General features: G+C 38.4%; 1 protein-coding gene across 1 annotated transcript in view; it reads right to left on the bottom strand.

Annotated features, from left to right (window-relative positions):
- ERBB4 (erb-b2 receptor tyrosine kinase 4) overlaps positions 1–25,916 on the bottom strand; it is a 422,209-nt gene that overhangs the window by 162,388 nt on the left and 233,905 nt on the right. The window contains exons 8-13 of the mRNA XM_062001955.1: positions 22,121–22,262; positions 20,570–20,683; positions 18,847–18,973; positions 12,331–12,404; positions 10,837–10,927; positions 9,131–9,330 (exon numbers count right to left, since the gene is read on the bottom strand). Of these exons, the coding sequence (XP_061857939.1) occupies positions 9,131–9,330; positions 10,837–10,927; positions 12,331–12,404; positions 18,847–18,973; positions 20,570–20,683; positions 22,121–22,262 (748 nt within the window). The remainder of the gene's footprint in view (positions 1–9,130; positions 9,331–10,836; positions 10,928–12,330; positions 12,405–18,846; positions 18,974–20,569; positions 20,684–22,120; positions 22,263–25,916) is intronic.

Below are 25,916 nucleotides of genomic sequence, written 5' to 3'. Positions count from 1 at the left end.
ATGACAAGAAGGTAAGCAAGCATAAAACAACTGTTCACTCTTCTTCTAAGTCCCTTGTGGGCATTCAGAGAGACAGGAGCCCAAGAGGGTTCTGTATTGAGATTTTTCTTCATAGAGACTACAGACGAAGCTGCAGAATTCCCTGACACAGAACATGGTAAATGCCAAAAATTTAAAGTATTTGAAAAATCTATTGTCTAAATCCACATACAGGCTATTAAACTATGACATAAAACATTACCTCTGAACTGAAGACTTCCTGAAATAAAACTTACAGATGGTGGAGAAAATGTTGAAGGAAAGCCAAAATTAATTGTGACTTTAAAAAAAATATCTATTGCAAAAGCATCTGAAGAGCCAAAAAGCTTTTATATTAAAACCTCCAAAACCACACAAAATAAACAATGTACAAAGGATGAAATGGAAAGTTGATTGAAACAGCGTAATTAATTCTGTGTTTTGATTTTATATAAGTCCTTCTTTATATGAGTATCTAGATGACTGTATCTAGGAAAATGAGCAAAAAGCAGAAGGAAACACATTATTTCTCCAGCACCTGAAGAAAGTCCAGTTGCACAGTTTCAGCCAAACCCAGGCATGGGAGAGGGCAGATCTCTTAATTTCAATTTACTCTTGCATGATGAAATGTTTTACACAAATGGATTACATATTAGACTGAGTAGATTAAAATCAGCAAAGATCTGAAATAATGGAGATGGCAAATACATAAAAACTTTTTTTCTTTTTAAACCTTTGGAAGCAACTTGAGGGAAGTGTCAAATAACAAATTCAAAGTAGGTTTGCTGGTAGAATTCTACCACTCCCTCCAATGCTGTAGCAATGGAGATTTCTAGTCAGGAACAAACACAAACACATACACAGAACACATTTATAACACAGCAACTGCATATGCCCCACACACATGTAAAGAAAACTAATAGCAAAATCAACAGAAAATCTTTTTGCAAAATGCAGACATCCCCCTGGCATCTTCATATTAAATAAAACTACAGTAGTTCTTTGTATGTTCTTTTTCTATACTTCTTTCAGTATAGCAGGTGACTGGAAAAAAAAAAAAAAAGCCCTATTTTCATTTCAGGAGAGCTGATGATTCTAGCTCCACAGTCAAGGCTAGACTGACCATTACAATCTACCTTAACAATTAAAGAGCATATTGAGCTTTATTACCTGAGAAGCACAAAGCCCTTTTATAATACTAAGGAGTCAACAGAAACATGCTTTCTCCACTCCCAGTGTATTTTAAAACTGGTTATTCTGTGCTCTGGTATATCCAATGACCCACATATGAACCCCTGAGTATGTGTCATAGCATCTTGCTGTACAGCAGAGTAACCTGCTTCACACCGTGACTCTCTCCTTAACCACTCCTTCATCAGGTGGGACTGTTGAATGTTGGCACCATGTTTGTCAAACACACCTTTCTGATCTATACTGATTTCCCACAAGGCAATTCCTGCACCTCCTTTTGCTTGCTGACTCGCAGAAAGTTCATGTCACATTGGCAGAGTGCTTTCTTTTGATAGACACTACCTGTCTTGTCCCCATCACCCTGCTTTCTTACCACTGAATTTATTAGAAAGCACTTAGAAAAAAATAGGCTGCAATTGTACACATGGTTTCTCTCTCTTAGCCCATGTAGTGAACAGGCAAAAGGAGTGAAGCTTCTTCTGTATTTCCATTCTTTTTGCAATAGGGCATTTTGCTTTGTCAAGATTGAAAATGGCAGATTCTCATCAATTGATTTTCTGTGTAGAACATTTTCATAATTCAATGCTAAAAGAAAGGACATTTCACCTTTACCAACAGCATAGGTACCAATCAAAGATTTCATGTTCTGCAGCACTTACAGGCAAACTGATCCAAGAACAACAGATTCACCTGCATGCTTCCCACTTGTATTGCATTGCTACTGACCCTGCATGGCTCTGCTGTACAATACAGTGGTCATCTGCCTGCTGAGCTACCCATCTTATTCAATACAATACCACAAATAACCTTGGGCATGAAAAGTCTACACGCTTATCAAAGCTGGAATGCTTGGACACCTATGTATATATTTTTTTATATCACATATACTTTCTTAATGGCAATATCCAGAAGGTGTTCAGATGTATCTTTTTAATTCTTCTTCTGTCTCTAAGCTCAAATCAGGTACAGTCAAGCATAAAATAATTAAATTTAGGAGTAGTTCCAGGTGATCACTTAAGTTCCTTTAAAGTGTATTAACTATTACAGATTCCAGCAAGAGAGACCAGAGCTATTTAGGATGCTACTTCATAGAGATTATTTGTCTCCCCCTCAGCTCTAGTCTAAATCAGGAGTCATTCTGCTGCAGTCAAGGGAACAACACCACACAAAATCAGCTCTTCATTATTGTCCTACTACTAATTTTTTTTAAGCATAGCAATATTTTTATAACAACTACTGGATGTCAGTAGTTCCAATATATTGTCAGTGACTGAATTTCATAGAAATCAGAGCTCTGCATTAGGAAATGCTACACATCTAGCTCACACAGTTTCCTTTTCCACTTAATTTTAGACAGTTAACGTATAACTGAATGCAATGCTGGCTTTGTGCAGCACAGTTCAGGAAGTACACAGAGTTGGTATTGAAGGCCAGTTTTGGCCTATTTCATGTTCATTGCCTTCAGAAGCACTCACAAAAATGTTCTGTTACAGTTGGTCATTTTAGGGGAACTCCATTTATGCCTTGGGGTTTAGAGCACACTTGAGGGCTCCCTCAGAGCCAACTTCAGGACTTCACTCATGGCCTGCCAAACTCGCTTGATCTCAGCTAGATTCATGGTGACACGTGACTGACACTGACCAGAAAATTCTATGAGTCCTGCCTCATGTTGCTTGCTCTAGGGACACCTGGGACTAACAGATGGCTTCAGGCTTAAACTGTAACAGATTTTTTTTTTTTTCAAAAGAAAAAGAAAAACTCCAAACCCAGAAACTATCACAGTTCTAATTAAGCAAACTTTTCACATTAATAGTTTTATTTTCTAGTCAGTGACTTGCTTAAAGTCCTTGTCACATGACACAAACCCCTGCTTTGGAGATCCCTTTGTTCTCATTTTCAATCTTAAGAATATTAGCAATTCTTCTGATTTTGTTTTACACACTCTTGTCACTGAAAGGCAGTTTCCTATTTGCTCTCTTACCTTTTTTTGTAAATTGAATTTGTTGCTTTTATTGCTAGTGATTCTTTTCACTGTCCTCAGTTGCCAGACTGCTCTGGGATCAGAATTTATTTACACATACACACGCTTCAAATAGCAAGTGACACATGATAGCTCAGAAAATAATAGAGTAACCTTATGCAAATAAAAAGAGAGCTTTTCAGTAAAGAAAATCACAATTAAGCCACTAAAATCCAGTCAATGTGGTGCCTGTAGTCTGTGAAAAAAAATACAATTGGAAAAGAAAAAAAATCACAATTTCCTTCTGCTTTTTTCTAAGTCATAGCAGTGTTTTCATAAATGAACCATGTCAAGAAGGGAGTGTTTTCTTTGACAACTTCTAAAAACCCATTACACTTGTCTTTCTTCCTCTTCTTTAATTATAGCAATGGCTAAAGAAATGTTTCCATTTTAGACATATTATTTGGCATTTCTGTGGGCTGGGAACATTCCAAAGCTCCAGCATATCACAGGGCCATACGTGGAGGGAAAGAACAATAATGTGTTTGACAGCAACTCATTTTCATCACAAGTTTTAGAACAAGTGTTCATTCTTTATTAATGGGGTCACACAGGTTAGAAGCAGAAAGGTTCAATGTTTTTCCCCAACTTAGACAGAACACAAGAAAATTAGCTATCTAAAAAAAGAAAAATTACTGTTACTTGGCTGTACACTTTTGGGCCTGATCCAAAGCTCTGTGGACTCAATAGAAAAGCTCCTACAGACTTCAATTAGCTTTGCATCATGACTGATAATGAATGTAATCATTTATTCAAGTTGTTAATTGGTGGCTAAATTGATATAATTCGTAACAAACATATTTGTAACAACCTTTGCCTAGAAAGGTTTCATTGTACACTGCAGGTATCATTAAAACTGAAAGGAGTTATTTGAATAACTTTGTATAAAAGAACTTTTTTTTCTACATCTATTTTGTGTGCACTTACATTTAATATGAGTCACCTCTGAACATTTAATTAAAAAATCCATGCTGGGAAAAAAAGGCAGATTCTTCACTTTGTCACAGAGTAACAGTAAAATCTAACTACCAGAGCACATTCTTTAGCAAATAACTTTATTAATGCCAAATGAATAACTGTAATGTTCATAACAAAGTAAGTAAGTTTTATGCACAGTATTTAACACTACAGTTTATAGTGGTAGACAATTAAAAGTTTACATTAGAAGAGAGCTTCATGCACTGCATTTTAGATAAATGCTCTCAAATTAACTTCCACTTGGCTTATCAGTTTGAGGATGCCTATTGCCATCTGAACTCTTACAACCACCTTGGGAGACACTGTCAGACTTCACTAAAGGTGCAACAGGGGTGCTGAAGCTTCTACTTATCCCCTGCCATCAAGTCTGCTCCTGTAACCTGTCCTCAAGCCTAGGCATCTTCACGGTCTACACAGTCAGAGGTCTCTCACTGATGATCACACACTGCTGCCCTGTCCATGGTGCTCAGCCTCAAAGGTGCCACTTCCTTCTGTGTTACATGCATACCCAAGCCTGGACACCAATATTTGCATCCCTGAATGTGTGTAGGGAAGGTGAAAGGGAGAGAGGTGGAGGTATCCACTCCTCTCTGGCCCTGCAGAGACAATATTAGAAAGACAACACAAAGCAATAGAGCATGGTGGGGTTTATGGATTTTTTTTTTAAATTGAAATAATCCCACACATATGTTTTGCATCTCTGTTTTCAGCATTCTACAAAGTAGTAAAGTTTGCCCTGGGCTTTTAATCAGCATTTGGAAAAGCTATCTCAGATGCACTGAAATACTTGGTTACTATTTTAACCTTGTTTAGAAGCCACAGAAACAGCAAGAGGTGGAGGTGGTGGAGATCCCACTCCTCAAGCTATTTAAAAGCCATGTAGACAAGCTGCTGAGGGACACGGTTTAGTGGTGTACTTGGCAGTGTCAGGTTAGTGGTTTGACTCAAAGATCTTAAGATTCTGTAAGAGTAACAGAAGTATAAAGTATATTTGACTGTAGGATAATTTTGTAGCATTTTCACTTGGATGAAGTATGTTGTCCTGAAATTCTTCATTAAAAAAAAATTAAAAAAATCAAGAGTTCTGTCAAGCTTTATAATGTCAGTGATATCTCAAAGAGGAAGCATCAATATAGAGTGAACTTTTCTACAGATATTTTACACCTTCAACATAAAAATCAGTGAGGAAATATTGAAAAATTGGTCATCTGAACACAGTATTAAATGGTACATAAAAGAGAACATCATTTTGCTATATATCATAAAAGTAATTTAAATATGATTCCAACTAGAAGATCTTGGAAGCTCTAACGTAAGTGTTAAGTAAATCTGAACATTGATAGGAAATGTTTGCTGTAGCTTGCTTTAAGCCATTAACAATCAATTGGTACCAAGGAAAAAAAACCCCAATATGTTATTGACTCAAAATAGATATAGAAATAATAATAAACATGTCTGAGAGTACCTGTAATAATGAATATGGTTTAAACCAATTTCTTCACTGGAAACAATGCAAAAAATATATTTAATGGATATTTTTATTAACAAGTCACACCCTGTCAGCTACCATCCAAGGAAACAGACAGTATTTCTACCACAAAGGATGGTTTCTGATCCTGCAAATATTTACTTATGCATTGCTCTTCCCTATTCTGATTAGTCTTATTTGTCACTCAGAAAGGCATGGGATATGCCCAAGCATCTGCAGGATCAAAGTCTAGAACAGGTAAAACAACTGAAAGGCAGAAAAGGAAACCTTAGAGGCTTGCCCTCAGATCCTAAACATTCAGGCAGTGGACAATTCAGAGAAAATCTGAGTCTGTTGGCCTATCCTGAAAAGTCACAGATGTTTCAGAGGATGATAGAGAAAAACAACTGGCTCTAAGGAATTGTTCTGTCTCACTCCAAGTAATTGTGAAGATTTTAGTCAGATCTCTAACTTGCAGCAGAACCTATTTAACCCCAGAGAGTCACTGACTGACGGGCACAGTTGAAGCAGCAGGAATAGCTCTGCTCTTCTCATCTCATGCTGACTCTCAAAAGGCCACAAAACATTAATCAATTCATTCACACCAACGTGCACAGAGAGAGAATACCATTGTTCCCTGTCAGGATTGAGGAAGTGAGCTAAGACTCTGCCTTCTCATCAGAATAACTTGAGCCCTTGCCTATGTCCATTATATACAGTCCATTTAACGAACACAGGTTAGAGTACATTATTAAAACTAGTTCCTTGATACTGACGCTAACATAGTGACTTCTTAAAATTAATTGAATGAGCTTTGTTTTCCTCATGAAGATTCTCTTGGTGTTAAATTTCATAAAATATCTTTAGGAGCATTTTTCTTCCTGGAAAATAACGAGTCTTTGTTAAAAGTCAAATACAGTTTACATGTTCCCTCTGCATGCAAAGGCAGTGGCAAGACATATAGTGCAAGAGGATGATGTGACAGTACATCCAAGTTCCCATTTGCCCTGAATGCCCACGTCTCAGTAGTTGTGGCTGCTTTCAGAGGGTCTCAATGATCACAAGAAAGTGCAGAGAGGAATTTGACAAAGCAGTCCCGATAAGTAAAATGGAAATTTCTTCCAAACCTGTGTCTTCAGTCACGTCCCCAAACTCTCAAAACCAGGAAAATAAATGGAATGCTATTCCATGAAGGGAAAAGCATCTTATGAGGTTCACCTCTGAGTGGTTTTCTATTGTCTTCTAACATCACTCCATGATCTTAAAGGTCTTTTTCAACCTCAAAAATTCTACGATTCCATACTGTAAGTTATAGTGAGCTTGAAGCAAAGAGAAAGTATGAGACATAAGGCCTACATTCATTACCGCTTATTTTAGTTTTATACTAAATCTCTAGATGGAAGAGAGCTGGTTGGTTGTCCATTAAATGATACATCATTACCAGATAGCTATAGCCAATCTGCTGTTTAAAACATTAGCTGGAACACAAAAAGTTCCACTTAAACATAAGAAAAAACTATTTCACTGTGAGGGTGAGGGAGCAGTGGCACAGGCTGCCCAGGGAGGGTGTGGAGTCTCCTTCCTTGGAGGTCTTCAAGACCCACCTGGACATGTTCCTATGTGACCTGATCTAGGTGACCCCGCTTCTGCAGGGGAGTTGGACTAGATGATCTCTAAAGGTCCCTTCCAACCCCCACCATTCTGTGATTCTATGAAAACATCACAGAGCACCAAGAGCAAGACTTTTCTCCCAGTGAGCAGTTTTTCATATCGTAAAGAGGAAACCTGTGCTCTCTGGAGGGCTCACAGACTCATGTATCTCTCAGCAAGATGAGAACACTTGGATCTTAGGATCTAACCCTAGGGATTCTTGCACAATCTTGTGCTTCTTCAGACAGATTCTCTTCTGCCAGTCCGAGAAATTAATTATGTGATAACTCAAAAGGCTAATTCTTCCTGCTGTGACACACAAAATATACTTGTTAGTAGACTGTTAGCACAGAACTAGGTTCCTTGTCACCACTTGATTCTATTAAACTCCAACCTCACTGCAGGGAAAAGCAACTAGTAACCCACCATCTCTGGGCAGATGTGATTCTCTTTCTTGGTGATAACTTTATTTGCCAAATAATAAAGTAGCATTATCTGGAGGCAAATATAATGGTGGCAGAGAAAACAGACTGCATACGGGAACTACCAGCTGTCTACAAATGTTGTGGCTGGAAAGATTGAAGGCACTATTAACTTATGGGATGCCAGCAGCTTTTCTCCAAGTTTCAAAAGAGCAGATAGTGCCAGAAAGTGCACATTTTTCCCTTGCAAGGCTGATCTTACTCAATCTTCAAATAGTATTCAACCTCGTAAGAACTCAAAGCCTTGAGATGGAAAGAATGGAAACCAAGAGAAGAGAAGCCATTAAGATGATACAAAGCTCATGGTTGTTAAGCAAATGGAGCAAATTCAGAGCAATATAAGGACAGATGTATTGAAAATAGAGATTGTGCAGACTTCTCTGTCCTGAAACTGGACTAATTTCATTTTTCAGGACTATTCTTGGATTCTTCTGTGATTCATTTCCACATGACATAATCACCATGTGTTCCATCATCTCCAGATGACAGAGAGCTATGTCACTCTCACAGACAACCACCTTGGCTCATTTGCACATGCCTTTGTCACCTTTTGTCTGAGTTACACAGTAGTAAGGACACCAGGGCATGATGCTGTGCAACACACAGGACACCCTTGGGCACTTCCTTACCACAGAAGTAGCAGTAGACACTGTGCCTCTCCTCCATTGTCAGTGTTGCCTTCCCACAAAATTTTCTATTAAATCAAAGGGTCTAATCCATAGTTTCACACCATGCACATCTTTTGCAAACAGACACAAAAACTTCTGTCCACAAAAATTCCATTCAACACATCCTTCTGTCTTACATAACAGAAAGTTTACATCAAAGGATAAAGTACGCTGCAGTTTAAACATGGGCAGTGGTCTGCTGAAGGTTAAGAAATAGCCCTTCCCCTCTGCACCTCAGGCATGAAACTATCTAAATCAACATCCAGAGGCATTTCTTTAACCTTCATTTTTTTAACTTGTATGTAGAGAAATAGACAAATAATAATCTTTAAAACATCCAACAAACAACAAAATCCTACAGAGACCTACCAAACAAGACTTTTCACTTCACATAGCTCTTATGTGGTAGAAAGATTACAAAATGCACCAGCAGTGACGAACACACTCCTACTCTCAAAGTACAACAGTACTTCAAAGGTAAGAAGAAAAAGAAAAAAATCTCCACCAAACTAAAATAATAAGCTAAAAGTAGAACCATAACCTGAAAAAAAAACCCAAAAAACCCAAAAAAACCACTTCTAGCTGGTCAAAGCACAAAATATCAAAATATCACTTAAATATCCCAAGAAGAGCTGCATTGGATAGCAGTACTTACTGCAGTTCTCTGCCTTTTTATTTCTATGAATCACCGTCTTTTGACTGGGTGTGCTGAAGAGGCTGGTCCAGTTGACAGTGTGGTAGTAGCACAAATTACTGTTATCTGTTATGTAGATGTTGCCAGCACTGATTTGCTTCAAGGACTGAAACTGCAGTGACGTAATGCCTTGTTGCTTTAGGATGAGTAGGGAAAGGCCACTGTGATGAAAACAAAAGTAAGAGAGAACAGAAATCAGCTCTAGACGGCAGAAGTTACTCCAGCTATTTGAGAATTTCCCACTAGAATTAGTTCCTAATATCAAGATGACTTGTCTGGCAAAACTGAAATTTAGTCCTGAAGCTTTTGTTTTGGGGTGACATCAATATTTTGAGTCAACAACCAGTTCTCTTGCCTGAAAAATTATGAGTCCTGTCAGAATGGAGACAGCACAAGGTGTGATGCTCACAGCAGTAGGCCAAGTGGGCCAGCAGAACTCTTCAACTAGCTCCATTTCATCCATTATCATATTTTTTGAGATAAAGTGCTGTTGAGAAAATGGAATAAAATCCAGATTTTGTTTAAACAGAATTAATACTATGATAGTTTATATGCTAAGGAGAAACTGACAAAGTCATGCAAAATGTATTAACATCTTCTGTCAGGCATCAAATTAACGTAATTTAGAGTAATACAGGAAGAAATTGTTATTTTCAAGGAAATTTCAAGTCTGCTTTCTACATTGCATTTTTCTTTTGTTGTAATATGTGGTTATCATCTTTCTTCATCAAAGGAACAGTGAATCATTGTCTGTGTAACATCAAAATGACTACACGTATTTTATGACTGGAGATTAGTGAAGACAATATCCAGTTTCTGGGCATCCTTTAAGTTATTGCATTTTAATGATTATAATCGTTTTTCAGCTGTTCCAAATAGAAATTGCTGCGTCTAAACAGAATGCTGGACTGAACTTCTATCTCAAGGTTTCACTGCTATTCGCATTTTGCTTAGGTTGCTGTTTAAGATACCAGCAGGAGCCCATGACTGATTTACTACATTTACATCACAAGGAACTAGGGGTTGCTGTATTTATCATTCAAGTACCTTCTTGTGCTTCACCCATTATTTCTCACCACATTTTTCTTCCCTTCAAAGCAATTCCTCCACGGGAGTTTTCAAACAGAAACATCTCTGGTAAAAAACGGCCCTACAGAGCTAGTACACACGCCATCTGCATGGTACCTCAGTGGTTCCAGTGTTCTTCCATGTATTTATCTTTTATTACTTCTTCAGATCCCATTGGTCACATGAGCCTCTACTTAGAATTGCAATCATATAAACTTCCTGATAATGGGGCTAAGTTCTATTATTAATATATTTTAAGTTATGTTTCACATTCACAAGATATTTTAGGCTGTAAAATGTACTTTCCAGACAATGAGTCAAAAGCTACAGCAATGAACCAAGATGCTTGAGTTTTGGGCTTTTTTTTGAAAATCATTATGTTCAAAAGCTGTTTGTTTAATACTTAGATGTAATATAATTAATACATAATATTATACAATATACACTATAAACAACTAATTAGCAAAGAACTGCTAATGAATATCTCAGTAACACAGGTTAGATCAATTTATATCAAATATATCAATTTATGATGTCCTTCTCAATGGAAGTCATTCTGTGCTATAAAAAGAATTCCCTCAACAGAGGAAGTACCTTACCTATAGAGAGCTCTTCCACCAATAGTAACCAAGTTAGAAAACACCCTGAAATCAGTCATATTCTCAGGCCACGACTGTATGTTCAAATACCCTGAAGGAGAAAAAGGCAAGCGCTTGAATGTCAATGATTTTAGTCAAAAAGACTGCTTTATCACATATATGAGTTAGAACAGGCTTAGCCTATAAATGAGTGCTGGCCTGAGAAAAAGAAATCAATAGGTAATGAATGCTGCAGACAAACGTTTTGGAATTCATCAGGCTGCTGACCACTGTTTCCTCCAAGAAAGCAAAGGAGGACTCGTCACAGCAACCTGATATCCACTTTCAACAGTTGCAGTGAGGGTGAACCTAAACACAGGCTGAAGTCTTACTATGCCTCCTAGCCTTTTCTAAACAGCAGCAGTAGAAAAAAAAAAGGAACAATTGCCCGAAATAAAAGCATTCATTTTAAAATGGGCCAGAGATTTAGGATGGAAGTTGACAGATCCATCCTGATTCATTAAAAGTTGGCAAGACTTTCCTAAAACAAAGACTCTACATTACTTCTTGAGTGTGTGTGTGGGGACTATTCATCACCAGAGAGCATTCTGTGCACAAGTACGTGGGACTGCTTGCTTTGTGCTATACAGACCTCTGCAGCATGCAGTTCCCTATGAATCTGATTCAGCACTGGACTGAAATGCAGTACATCTTTACACATAGGGGGAATTCCACTTAAATAGTAGAGCAGAGACTGTCAATTAGACTGTGCTTAAGAATGGCAAATTACAGGCACCCAGATGCCAGATTATCTTTGACATTAATTAGGGAGAGATTTAGAGCTTGCTTTCAGTTTTTAATACCACTGGCTTGTTGAAATACACAACTTTTGAGAACAGAAGCACGTGGTAGAGAACTCAGTGACAACTGTGCTGTACTATCCAAAGACTTTTGTGTGTCATGAAAATGATAACCGAAAAAAAAATTCTATCTATAGATAATCAGCAATCAATTGAGAACTCAAAGCTGCAGTATCTTCGTTCCTGCTCTCAAATGATGAAACAAGAAGCAAAATGCAAGAAAACAAAATACTGAGTTGTAGTTATATGATCCACTGAAAAGTTAGAAAAGATGGGAAGGACTACCTCCCCATAAAATACACATTTATCTTTAAATTACAGAAGCCAATTTGCAGTAGCATCTGCTGTTAGACCAAGAGTAGTAGCTGCAAAACCAAACTGGCTTGCCTATTTTGTTCTAAAGCATATTTCAAATGCTTTCAAGGGAAGACCAACAGCTCTCACTCATTCAACAGGAAGGTCTTGGTATTCTGATGCTTGCATATCCCAAATGTAATGGACATTCTTTAATAATGAGCAAAGGACAACAAACTTGTGAATATCGATTGGTACTGAAGTTATTGGGTATTAAACTTTTATGAAATTTACACCACAGTGAGTCCAGAAAAAAAAAAAAAAAAAAGGAAGCACTTAGAAGAAATCAAAAGTGTGTTACCTGTTATCTCTCTCACTGTTTGGAAGATATTTAATTTCTCTGGATTGATTGCGGCGATTGTGTGGTATGGGTCCCTGAAAGATTAAAAGGACAAATGTGATACTCTGAACAATAAAAGATCAGGTTCTCAAGATATACCATGTAGAAAGTAGTATGCAGGAGCCTACACTTTGCTTTTAGGCAGCATACACTCCAGATTTCTTCAGAATGTTTCAAATTACTTCCGACTGTTGTTCCTGCAGAACTGGTGTCTCTCTCAAGCCATCTTGAAGGAAAGCAATGGTGCTTATTATCTTTAAAGTTCCAATCATTAACGTTTTAGTGAATCTTCATGCTCATGGAAAATGAAGGAATTCTGAGCAACTGTGGGTCATCTAAAGGAAAGATGAGTTTTCAACATTTTTCCCAGGAATACTAGCTCAAATGGTACTGATGCAATACTGTACTACTAGGACTAACAAACTGTTACTGAAACAAGTAACAAGCTATAAGTAAAGCTATGAGCAAAACAAAACTATGGGCATGCCAGCAGTTCCTGACACAGGGCATTAAGAGAGTATACTTTTTAGAAAATATTGAATAGGAAACATAAAAATGCACAAATTCTTACTCAGCAAGTTTGTCACCTGAGAAATTATATACTCTCAAATATGCTACAGTGTAAGAACATGAAGCTGAGGTTAATGTTGAGAGTGTCATCATTTGATAAATACTTTTCTCCCCTAATTTTAAAGGGGTAAAGACTCTCCAAGAAGCTAACTGGAAGCTTAATCCAAACAAAAGCCCTTTAAAAATCCTGTAATGTCATGTATTGGTATTTTTGTGGGTTATCTGAGGCTAGTAAACATCCTCAGTAAGTGTGGAGTATGCATTTCCACTTCTCCTGCTTTACAAGAGACATCGTTCTTGGAACTGGAAGATACAAATAATCAACTAGGCCTCACAAGTCTATAGAGGTGACCCCATCAGTCTGTCACCAATCAACCTGGCAACTCCAGGTAAGCAACAAAAAAATGAGTTCCTGAACCTTAAGCCTGGTGGACCAACCACAGAAACATCTTATATACTTAATTCTTAACAATATGGGGCTCTCAGAAAACAAGATAAAAAGTGTTGACTACCTAAGAGAAACAAAGCACTTTAAAATGCATTACTATTAAGAAAAGGAAAACCCTTGACCGTAATAAACGTGAGGTCACTGAATTTCACCTCCAAATCCTAAGATAGTCTTTTAAGATACAAGTATACATTTAAATGTCTTGATAGCCAAATGTCTAATACATTTTATCAACATATAAAAGTGCAAAATGATGCATTCAACTTCTACCATTCCTATTAACAGAGCCAGGATTTCTCTGAAGAGGCACAGATGAATTTTACAGCTCCAAGAGCAACAGTTTCATCTGATTGTGACTGGAGATGGAGATGGAAGATAAAAAGACGGTAAATATTGAGGGCTTCTTGCTCCTGCTGTGAGCCAAGGAAGAAAGGACGAGGCTGCATATGCTGCTAGCTGGGGCTGGCTATCCTTAAATTATCGCTCTCCTCAGTATATCCCACCCCTTCAAAGGCAGCAACTCAAACAGAAGGCAGCTTGGCTTTTTATCATCCCAACCACAAGGAAACAGCATCTTGCCTATACAGGTCCTAACAATTTTCCAGTCAATGGGTCTTCTGTCTCAGGCAGCAGATATGTATCCTATTAAAGAGGGTTTTATCCACATGCTTCAGTAGAGCATTACGTTATAAGAATGAGCACTACTGACTCACCAAAATTTACATCTATCTTCATTATATGTGACTTCTGGACACTAGTGAAAGCAAACTCATATTTATTTAATTTCTATATAAACTACTTTAAATAAATGTGCATAAATAATTTCTATGTATAGAGGTTTTATATAAACTATTGCAAATTCACAAAGACTTGAGGCTCAAGTACTAAGCAGCCTTAGCTGCAGTGACCATGAGATGGTGGAGTTCAAGATCCTGCATGGAAGAAGCAGGACACCAAGCAGGATTGGAACTTTGGACTTCAGGCAAGCTGACTTTGGCTTCTTCAAAGACCCGCTTGGGGAAATCTCATGGGCTAGGCTTGTAGATGGTAGTAGTGCCCAAGAGCAGTCAGTCTTCAAGTGTCACTCCCTCCAGGCCAAAGATCGGTGTGTCCCCACAGGTAAATATCAAGAAAAGGAGGTAGGAGGCCTGCATGGATGAATAAACAGCTACCTGGGACAACTGCTGAGGATGAAAGAAGCCTACAGAAGGTGGAAAAAGGTCCTGGTTGCTTGGGAAGAGTTTTAGGAATGTTGCCACAGCACGTAGGGATGAAACCAAGAAGGCTAAAAGCCCTTTTGGAATTAAACCTGGCAAATGATGTTAAGGGAATAAAGGAAGGGCTTCTTCAAGTACATCCATAGCAAAAGGAAGATGAGGGTGAATGTGGGCCTGTTGCTGAACAAGGAGGGTGCCCTGGTGACAGGGGATGCAGAGAAGGCAGAGCTACTGCCTTCCACCTTCTTTACTTCCATCTATGAAGATGGAGGGCCAAGGCCCACCCTCGAGAAGCCCAGACCCTAGAGGATCGTGAGATAGTCTGGAGAACAGAAGACCTTGGTGGATGAGGATGGAGTTAGAGACCTGTTAGGCAAGCTGGACACCCATAAATCACAGAATGATAGGGATTAATCCATGAGTCCTGATGGGATGCAGCCACAAGCGCTGAGGGAACTGGCTGATGTTATTGCTAAGCCATTCTCCATCAGTTTTGAATGATTGTGAAGCACAGGAGAGGTGCCTGAGGACTGAAGGAAAGCAAAGGTCACTCCAGTCCCCAAAAAGGGCAAGAATGAGGAACCGGGAAACTACAGGCTGGTCACCCTCACCTCCATCCCTGGAAAGGTGATGGAACAACTCACTCTGGATGTTATCTATAAACACACAAAGGAAAACATGGTTATCAGGGGGACTCAATACAGATTTACCAAAGGGAAATCCTGTTTGACCAACCTGATAGCCTTCTAGGATGAGGGAAGAGCAGTGCATGTCACCTATCTTGACTTCAGCAAGGCTTTTGACACTGTCTCCCACAACATCCTCATCAGAAAGCTCAGGCAGTGTGGCTTCAATGAGTAGATGGTGAGGTAGATTGAGAGCTGGCTGAATGACAGAGCCCAGAGGGTGGTGATCAAAGGTACAGAAAAGAGTTGGAGTTCTGTGGCCAGTGAAGTTCCACAGGGATGGGTTCTGGGGCCAGTCTTGTTCAATATCTTCATCAAACACCTGGATGAGGGGACAGAGTGGATCAGCGAGGGGATCAGCAAGTTGGCTGATGACACCAAACTGGGAGGCTGGCTGATTCACCAGAAGGCTGTGCTGCCATTCAGGGCAATCTCGACCAGCTTGAGAGTTGGGCAAAGAGGAACCTCATGAGGTTCAACAAAGACAAGTGCAGAGTCCTGCATCTGGGAAGGAACAACCCCATGCACCACTACAGCCTGGGGATTGATCTGCTGGAGAACAGCTCTGCAGAGAGAGACCTGGGAGTCCTGGTTGATAACAAACTAACCATGAACCAGCAATGTGCCCTCATGGCCAAGAAGGCCAATGGCATCCTGGGATGCATCAAGAAGAATGTGTCCAGCAGGTCGAGGGAGGTTCTGCTCCCCCTCTCCTCTGCCCTGGTGAGGCCTCATCTGGTGTCCTGTGTCCAGTTCTAGGCTCCTCAGCTCAAGAGGGATGGGAAACTTCTAGACAGAGTCCAGTGGAGGGCTATAAAGATTATCAGGGTACTGGAGCATCTTTCTTATGAGGAAAGACTGTGGGAACTGGGGCTTTTTAGTCCAGAGAAGAGGTGACTGAGGGGGGATCTCATTAACACAAGTATTTGAAAGGTGTATGTCAGGAGGATGGGGTGGCACTTTTTTTCTTTAGCATCCAGTGACAGGACAAAGTGTAACAAGCATAAGCTGGAACATAAAAAGTTCAACTTATACACAAGGAGAGACTTCTTTACTGTAAGTGTAAGGGAGCCCTGGCACAGGCTGCCCAGGGAGGTTGTGGAGTCTCCTTCTCTGGAGGTTTTCAAAACCTGCCTGAATGTGTTCCTCTGTCTCCTGATCTAGGTGGTCCTGCTTTTGCAGGGGAGATGGACTGGATGATCTCTAGAGGTCTCTTCCCATCCATACCATTCTATGATTATATGATTCTATTCAGGACAGGGAAAGACAGGCTATAGAATCACAAGATCAAAAATACAACAAGATCAGTTGTAATAGCACAGTTCTCAATGAAGACAAAAACATCCACTTGGCATCTTTCGTTGAAGTTACTCTTTGCCAGTATAAAAAGTCTTTCGATTCCCCACAGAGAGTTAGATTTTAAGTTCCTACAATCTGAAACACTGAAAATTCACACTTGTAAAAGCTGCTATTTCCTCTGAGTAAGTGAAGAAATAAAAGAAATTAATCAAAAGTTGGAGTGGAAATATGTGTTATTGTTGTTGCTCTATACTGTTTATATAATGCACTAATGTCTAGCAAATGTCATGTTTAAAGTTTCCTTTCTATATTACCGACTTGCAAAATGTAACAGAAATTTTAAAGAAAAAGTTGTTCCAGAAATGTAAAGACATTTTAAAATTATCAAATCCTCCTCCATTAATATATACTACTGGCATTTATGCTGTGGAAAAAGACAGGGTTGTAGAACTGTGTCCTCATACTTAGGACTTCTTGGAGTGAGTTTTCATCATAAAGACTGAAAGAGAATTTTCTACACCGTTTCAACATTACATGTCCTAGGATTATATTTTTCTATTCACAGAGAACAAAACATTTACATTTGACAATTTAGATATTTTTCAGATGAACATGCTTTTATTCAAGGTTGATTTTGGCTCTCTTTATTTAGAAATATTTTTTAATGAGACTCATCTCATAACTTTGCAGGTATTATAATTTTTCCAACTAACCCAGTTCTAATACTCAAAATTACATTCCATGTAATGCACTGGAATAATTGACACAAAATTCCTTAAGTTCTCTAGTTGCTTGTCTTGCAATTACTAGAGTACTTCCTGCTCTGTGAGATTTAACAGATTTATATTCAACCTCTTAGTCGTTCATCTGGCCAGATTAGAAAGTGTGATAGCCTGACTCGTGTGTCCTTCTCCAGAGTTTCAACAAGTTCCAAACCTTAAGTCCTTAAGTTCAAGTTCTTAAACCACTTCTTCCTCCCCATGCTACATTATGATTTCACACTTTACTCCCTGCTGGAGAGATGAGAAGATCAAGTCAAAACTCATATTTACTGGCCTTTTGAGAATCACTGAGCCCTAGAGCCCCACTGAAGAGGATTTTTACTATCGTTCTTGTGGCTTGAGTCAAGTTGTAGGTGAAGCATTGCAACCAATCACTACATCAAATGAAGAAAACAAATAATGTCTTTCCATCTCACCTAGTAGGGATATTCGACACAGGCGGTCTAATGTCAACCACTTTATTATAATCTGAACATATCTGAATCTATACAAAGACTAAAAAAAATCTGCTGGCACTACTCACGCCAGAATTGCATCTCAGATCAATCTGCAGACACTCAGTTAATCACATTTTTGCTACATCATAAAGCTGCAATCATCGAATTGCTTTGGGAACTCTAAGATATCAAACCCTGACAACCAGTTGCAAGCAATACTGAAAATTCCAAGGGACTTTAAAAGTTAAAATATGAACCCTGTGCAATGGTAGAAGCAATTGAGTACTTTACACTGTTAATGTACAACAAAATATCTGCATATTTACTGCAGCAAAGAGACAAAAGGGTTGAATATATTTGTGAATTTTGAGGATTTTTCTCACTCTCAACAGGTCCAGAAATACCTCAGTATCACATGTAACTAACTCACCATGGCAGATTACAACATGAAGGCTTGAATTAGTAAGAAAACACAATAATATTACTGTTCTCTCAATGACAGAAAGAATACCATGCAAGAAAGCAGCCAGTTGCCTTGGATCTCATCTGACCATCAAAACAGAGTCTGCCCATCCTCCCTGGACACATCCCAACCTTGCAGCTATTGCACCACACATTCACTTTGCTACAATGGCAAACACAGTGCAGCTACAGGCACCCAGGCTATGACAACTCATGCTAGGTGAAGCATCCATTCTGCACATTTGTTTGCTGGTCATATGAGATTTGAAACAAACTTCCCTTTCTCCCTTCTATTCTCTCATCAGTCATTTGTTTTAAGTCAGTACCAAGGATCTTATAAGGTAACCCAAGATCATAGTTGTTTTAGTTCCTTCTAGAGCAGTCTACTTCATCCTTTTTTTCCCTAGAGGCTGAATCGTAAGGTAACAGTTTTCTTCATAACAGAATGCAGAAAACAAATTTATCCTGGATCTGTTGTTCCAGGTAAAAGAAGCCTGTGGCCATCATTGAGAAGAGGACAAAATTCATTTTAGTTGGCATCATGACATTAAAATGTCTTAACATTTTGTCACTTACCCATGGATCCCTGTAACAAGGAAGATAAGGTTGCCATTGATCTTGGTACAGTTTATGAATTTGTCAATGTTGCTGGAATCCACTGTCTGAGCTGACACTAAACTCCCTGTTCCAATGCCATCACATGCTGCCAAAACAAGGAGTTAGGAAAACAATTACTGAATCAGAACATGCTGGCCTTCTAGTCACACGTCGACATTTCCTTCAGAAGTAACACAGCAGAGAGGTGTTAAAATAACACCATATTCTCAAATAACTTCCATATTCTCAAATAAGCATGTGCCAGTTTAAAACAAAGAAATAGAGAAGAACACTCTGGCAGATAGGTTAAGGTATTTCATGCTGGATCTAAAGGCAAGTACATGCATACAAAATCCCTGCTGTAAACAGATAGTTGATAACTTAGCTCAGACTAGCCTGGTGGCCATTGCATTTATTTGTGCACTGCTCAATGCAGAAACTGAGAGGCCTTAACGCTGATAGCTCATGAGATTCCCTTTGCTCTGGTGGATATGTGAATTTAACCATTCACTTGTCATAAGGTCCTTTAGAAAGGACATACAAATAATTCTTTACTCATCATCCCACCAAACAAGTTAACAGGCCCTGGAGAAACTTGATACTCAGTGACGAAATTTCTCTGTGTAGTCTTTCTATGTAATTTAGTTGCATTCTCCGGGACACAAGATACATCCAGAATAAATCCTTTGTGACTCCCATCTTGTAATGTATCCCACCTCCCTAACTCTGCTCCTCTAATGGCAGCTACCAGGAGTAGACTTGAATGTTTCACAAACATCTGATAACTTTCCTCCTCCCAGAGCGAACCTAAGAGCTTGACTGAAACACTACATATGTATTTTCATGCATAAAACTATCTATCCAGCAAAAAAAAAAATATTTACTACAATTAGGATAAAAGGTTGGACATTGCTTTCACTTACTATTCAGCATGTCAGTACCCTGTCTTGGCAGAGTGCTCTGATGACTGTTGGGGTCCCTGTGAAGTAACTGTTGATTTAGAGTTTTTCAGTAGCTTCATTGTAAATTCCCTTCCAGATACGGCTTCCACTAGGACTAAAGAGTGGTGTGAGCCCACAGGGGAAAATTGATAGCACTTTGCTCCTCAGAACTTCATGCCAGGAGCAGTGCAAAGTAACCTACAGATTTCAATCTTCTCAACAGCAACATCACTGAAAAATTTCTAGTCTACGTTTGGACATTTGGAAGATGGCAGACATGGTAGATGGTAGAAAATAGAGATATTTTTTTAAAAAGAGGGGAAAGACATTGAAATCTAACATTGTATTGACAAGTACGAGACATACTCTACAATGAAGCCAGGGCTTCAGTATGTTCTCCTTTGGAATGACAAAAGGACAGCTCTGAAATACCTCCAGGAAACACTTCTCATGAAAATAACATAATGAAGAATTCATTCAGATTTTTCTAAAACTGGCAGAGAAATCTCCTTCAATTTTTTATCTCATCAAAAGTAATTGGTTTGATTATATTACCATTACAACTGCATAATTTTTACTTCTACTGCATATAATTCACACACAGCCTACACAGCTCAAAATTCTGTGGGTATCCAAAGGCTATTAATATTCTACCACATACTGATGAAGAGTACCCATTTCATACCAAAATAACACCCTGCTCAGCTCTACTACAGCACAGACTACATTCAAGAAAATTTACACTAAACTTTATTGCCTACCTTTAGGACAAATGTCAGTGCAGGGCTTGCACATCTTTATACCATTTTCTTCAACTTCCATCTTGGAGCTCGGACATGCACGGACGCAAGAGCTGGAATCTACCACAAAGTTATCTGAAGAGGAAAAGAAGCTACTGTCAGTAAGCAAATTAAAGGACTAAATGATACTGAGACAAATGATTTTGGACTCTTTGTGTCAATATATATTAGTAGTTACCTCAGCACTTCCCCATCGACATTAACATTTTATGTTCAATGTTTTCAAAACTATATAAGCAAGTTAATTAGGCATGCTTTTGGAGATTTCTAAAATCCAAAAATTGTCAGGCCTAATCCAGTTTGGTTTTACTATTTGAGTGAAAAAGACACAGTAATTGGAGAGAAACAGCACAAGATACTCTGCCCTATCTCTTTCATTCACATGCAAATACATACATCTGGGATGAAATACTGCACAATACAATGACAAATATTTTAATTTTGCCTTGTAAAACAATTGCCAAAGGGAATTTCTACATTATAGAAACTCCTACATAATATTATCAAGAAATGAAAAAAAAAAAAAACAAGGAAAAAAAGTTCGCTGAAGTATTTGGATTTGTAGAAAAAAAAATCATCTTATTTCCAAAAACCCACCACTCTATTACAGATCAAACTAAGCCTTGACAGTCACAGTCTCAGCATATTGTCAATCTCCACAGAGAACCAAATTCTAGATTTTGTTTTGGGTTGAATTACTGTTCCATTTATTATAGTTATCTATATGTATATTTATGGATAAAATAATGTATGACACAGCTGTAAACCTTGATGAGAATTAAAGGGAGAGCAAGAAACTGTCTCCCTTATTTTTCTTTCTAACTAAAACAGCAGTATCAAAGACTATATAAGTGATGACCCTCTCACTTTTTCTGTTACTTGTCATCATCTGTCTAGTATCTCAGAAGCATGTGTTATTTACATGCATGGGATTATTCTTTTTTTAACTCACTATAATTTTACTCTGGAGTTTTAAGATTGTGTTATTGTCACTGTTGTGCAGTTTTTCCTCACTGTGATAGAACTGCTCAGAAAATACTTCAGCTAGCTTTCTGTCTAGCCATTGTTATTCCAAGTACAGAAAAACACATCAGTATCATGGAAACATCTGGTGACAGGTAGTACTGGTGGGGACTACTATTTTTCTGCAAGATAAATTTATTTCCTTTTACAATCCCACTGACTACTTTAACAGTTCATTTTGAGATTTACAAATGTGGATCTAAAGCGTGAATGTAACAAGTGGTGGTCATGAAAATAGAAACCCAGTGAGTTCCCTTTCTGTAAGGAAATCACTAGAGTACAGGCTACTTGGAAAGCATCAGCAACGCTGAATGTCACTGCCTTTAGTTAACAGATGACTGACTTATTACAGGTTGCAAGTACATGTGGAGTAATTTCAGATACTGCACTGTGCACTTAGCTCTCATTCTCTCATTGTTTTGTAAGGCTCCTGAAATGCCACTCAAGCTTCCCATCACTGTAGGAAAAGGCAGCTAATATAGCACTTACGTGGGCACTTTTTGACACAAAAGGCCCCATAGGTGTACTTGGCATTGTGATTATGCTCCAGTTGGAAGGTGGTAGGATTGTAGACAAAAGTCTGGGGGCACTGTGTGACACATGCACCACTGTCATTGAAATTCATACAGGCCTGCAAAATAAGGGAGAAAAGAATATATTAAACCAACTCATGTAACTGCTTTTTTTGGTTTTTAAAGTTTCAAATACAGTCTTGATTGTTCAGACTTGCTGCAAGAGTGAGGAATGTGTCAGTTTTCTAAGCTTCATTTTGGCTACCTAGATTTCTTGCTAGGATCTTGGCAAATGTGTGACTTCTGAAAAGGGGCTCACTGAGCCCCCTTAATTTGGAACACAGTTGAATGTTGCAACACTTCCTACACAAACATAACAACACTATAATTTGTTTCATAACTATGGTTACTCCTAGCAATCAACTAATTCACAGCTCCATAGGACATTCTAAAACTTCAAAGAGTGAACAGCCACTTATCTTAGTCAAACAAATGCTAATGACTTTTTCAGATGTCCAATCTTTAGATTTCTTACAGCATGAGTCCATCATCCAACTGAAAACTGAAATTCCCAATTAGAAGGCAAGAGGGATAAGAAGTTCTTTTGAGCTAGCACAGAAGGGGGTCATTTCCCTAAGTGCAAGTTTAACAAAGTCCATTGCTTAACACACTGAGAAAAGAAAACAGAACTTTCTATCACTTAGCATGCAAGCTCACCCACCCTCAGCTGACAGAGGACAGGGCCCTGACAAAAAAGAGGCAAGTGTGTGGATTAAGAAAGTAAAGATATGCAGGGAAAATAATTGAACATGCAAGGTTGATGGAAAACCCACATTGATTTTGACAATACTTATCACCACATATGGCGTCTATGGTTTTAACCACAGCTTATAAAAAACTATTGCAGTAATATCCACAAAACATACTCTAAATGTCAAATTTCATGCAAATATAAAAGCTGTGGCATGGCTTGGATCCCTTTAACAGTTTAAGCAGCCACTGCTACTAGATTCTGCCTCCCCACTGGCCTGTCTTCCAGAAGCCAGGTTGCTTTACAAGTTTTAGTGGTCATTGTCCAGGTCTGGTCTTTTTCTAAGTTTCAAAAAATACAGACCATTTTGAATCTTTAAAGAGTCAACAAGTATACTAAAATGTGTGTTGTGCCTCCCCTTTAGGGCTGGGACTGAGAGAAAGGTGAAAAAGATTCCTCTGTTCTGCTGCTTTTACTAATAGTCCGTATCTCCATTCATATCGAGACCAGCAGGGCTGAGGGACATTACTTGTCACATCAAAAATTCCAGAAGAGAGAGGCTAATAGTGTCACCAAGGGAGGAAGACAAAATCTGCTGCTGAAAGGGACAAACAGGGAATTCCATGACGAAGGCACTGTCCTGTATGGAGGATAAGCTAAGCCAAACTGCTGGTCCTATATTTTCTGGTTCTTAAAAATGTGTGTTACAAAAACTGCCAGCTTCTTGCAGAACCAGATTGTTCTATTTCTTTTTATTTTCTTACAAAGATACAGCCAGTTACTCCTTTACTGAGAAATGGATGAGAACTCCACCCTATGAATAAGGTTCAGTCACTATTCTGGTTCTATTGGGCTCTCAGCTGAGCCCTCCCATGCACTTCAAGTTTTAGATCCAGTTTGGTTTTGAATGTAAGATAAGAATATCTCTAAAAGTTCGGTTTAGCATATTTGCTTGCAGTTATGTTAGATGATGATTATTGACTTGCTTTCAGAACTGAATATGCAAATGATTGGATGGTAGCATATGGAAGAGGATGGATTAATTTTATCTATCAATATTAAAATCATGTTTACAACAGGATGCTGTTGGAAGCTGCCATAATGTGCTAAAGGATTTGTAATGCTTCATAAGCTGTACTTTTGCTTATGAATAAGTACTAATTTAGTTTGTTTTCTCCACACATCTTTTACATCTGCAATTGACTTAAAAGGTACTCTGTCATACACAGGACAATCCTCAGTAAGAGTTTAGCAAATTCATAAAGTAAAGCACACCAATACTCTTTGGAGAGACGGCACTTCTCAAGAAAAGATCATCTAGAAGACTAGGGAAATTCTAATTTATTACTATAAAGCTTTGTATACATTTGTAATTGCGTCGATAATATATGCAAACTTCTAGCATTTGGTACTAAATGCCACTAATTTGTGAATGAAAGCACAGAAAAAACACACAGGGAAAATCGAAAGTTCTGTGCTGAAAGCTAAGCGCAGTTGTCTATAGCCTAAAGGGTACACTTTCTACCCAGTGTGTACTAAGCAAGTAATGACTAGTCCTGAAAATTGCCAGACCCCTGCCGAATTTCTTTTACATTGCTCTTGGGCCAGGAGTGAGTGAGAATAAAGCCCTGGGTGCTTCTCTGCTGGATCAGAACAAACACGCTAGCTGGTTTTCAGCACGTGGATTTCCGTAACTGCGATAACTCTGAAAGTCCGACTCATTTGCTTTCAGGCTGCAATGTCACAGAACATATGCTGCAAATAACTTGTCCTTAATCTTTGGAAACAGAGAGATCCCAACACATCAGCTTTGAGGATGTTCCTCATTAGTCATATGGGAACAATAACTGCATTTTTCTTCTTTTCTTTACCTTGTTAGAATGTATAGGACACAGGAAAGAATGTTATTTTCTCATCTCTTCAGTTCAAAACCAACACAGAACTTCCATTGAGCGCTGGATCAGGCATACCACAAGTGCTGAGCATCTACTTGTGCAAAGCCCCAGCCACAAAGAACAGCTTTAGTTAAATCTGTTAGCTGTTAAGTCAGGCCATCACTGCATTTCATCAGCAGTGAAAGAACAGCATTTAAAATGTATTTTTGAAGCACAGCACCTACCACTATCATACAACATCTGAACAGTGAGCATGTTTCACGCCCAGCCAGGGAAAGATTCATTTCTGACCATTCATTATGATCCACTTGCCTACACTGTAAAAATGTGTGCAATTTTCAATAACATAACACAACTACTTCCAATTCTATCTGGAAGATTTTAAAAGGAGCCTACCCAACTTTGTAGATATTTGCCTCTTCAATCACTTGGGTTCCTTTGAAAATCCACCTCTCTGTGCATGTTCTAGTCTTAGGCTTCTTTTGCTTCCCCTGAAAACATTAGCAACTTGCCTCTGTATGTTGCAAGCTCGTGAATGTGTGATGAGCTACACATTTTTGAGATCAGAATTGTGTTCTGAAACTGCTTACACTATTTTAAATAATGGATTCCAAACACGAAAAATTTGTCTAAAGGCCTACTGTATGTTCAGATTGTCTATTTTAAGGAAAAAAGCTAGCCTTTTCCTCTTTTCATCTTAAGCACATGCAGTAGCATGCATTTAAGGTAAAGAATTTTGGATATCACTTTCCTTCCATCTCAGCTAAGAAGCAAGTCCAGTAAAGAGGTTGAATTTAAATCAAGTCTGGCAGTGACAGGGAACACCCTTCACAGAAGCTAAATTGTATTCTTGACTGTCAAATAAAACACAGACAGAGCAGTCATAAAAGCCATGCTCAAATGTAATGACAAATACTGCTAAAAATTCCCTATCACCTCTAAAAGTTAATTTTATAAAAAGCAAAAGATAAAAATCACAGAGATTAGCATACTAATGGCTTCCAATCTGTATTTACAAATCTCGTAAATCTGTTAATGGGTAATACTAAGTAGATAAGTGATGTTAATATAATGTGAAAAATATTAAAAGCTAAAACTTGCAGTCTAAATCTGGAACTGTGCATGTA

Source organism: Colius striatus, chromosome 9 (genome assembly GCF_028858725.1).
Source record: "Colius striatus isolate bColStr4 chromosome 9, bColStr4.1.hap1, whole genome shotgun sequence".
Taxonomy (NCBI): Eukaryota; Metazoa; Chordata; class Aves; order Coliiformes; family Coliidae; genus Colius; species Colius striatus.
This window is presented reverse-complemented; position numbering and strand designations above follow the sequence as displayed.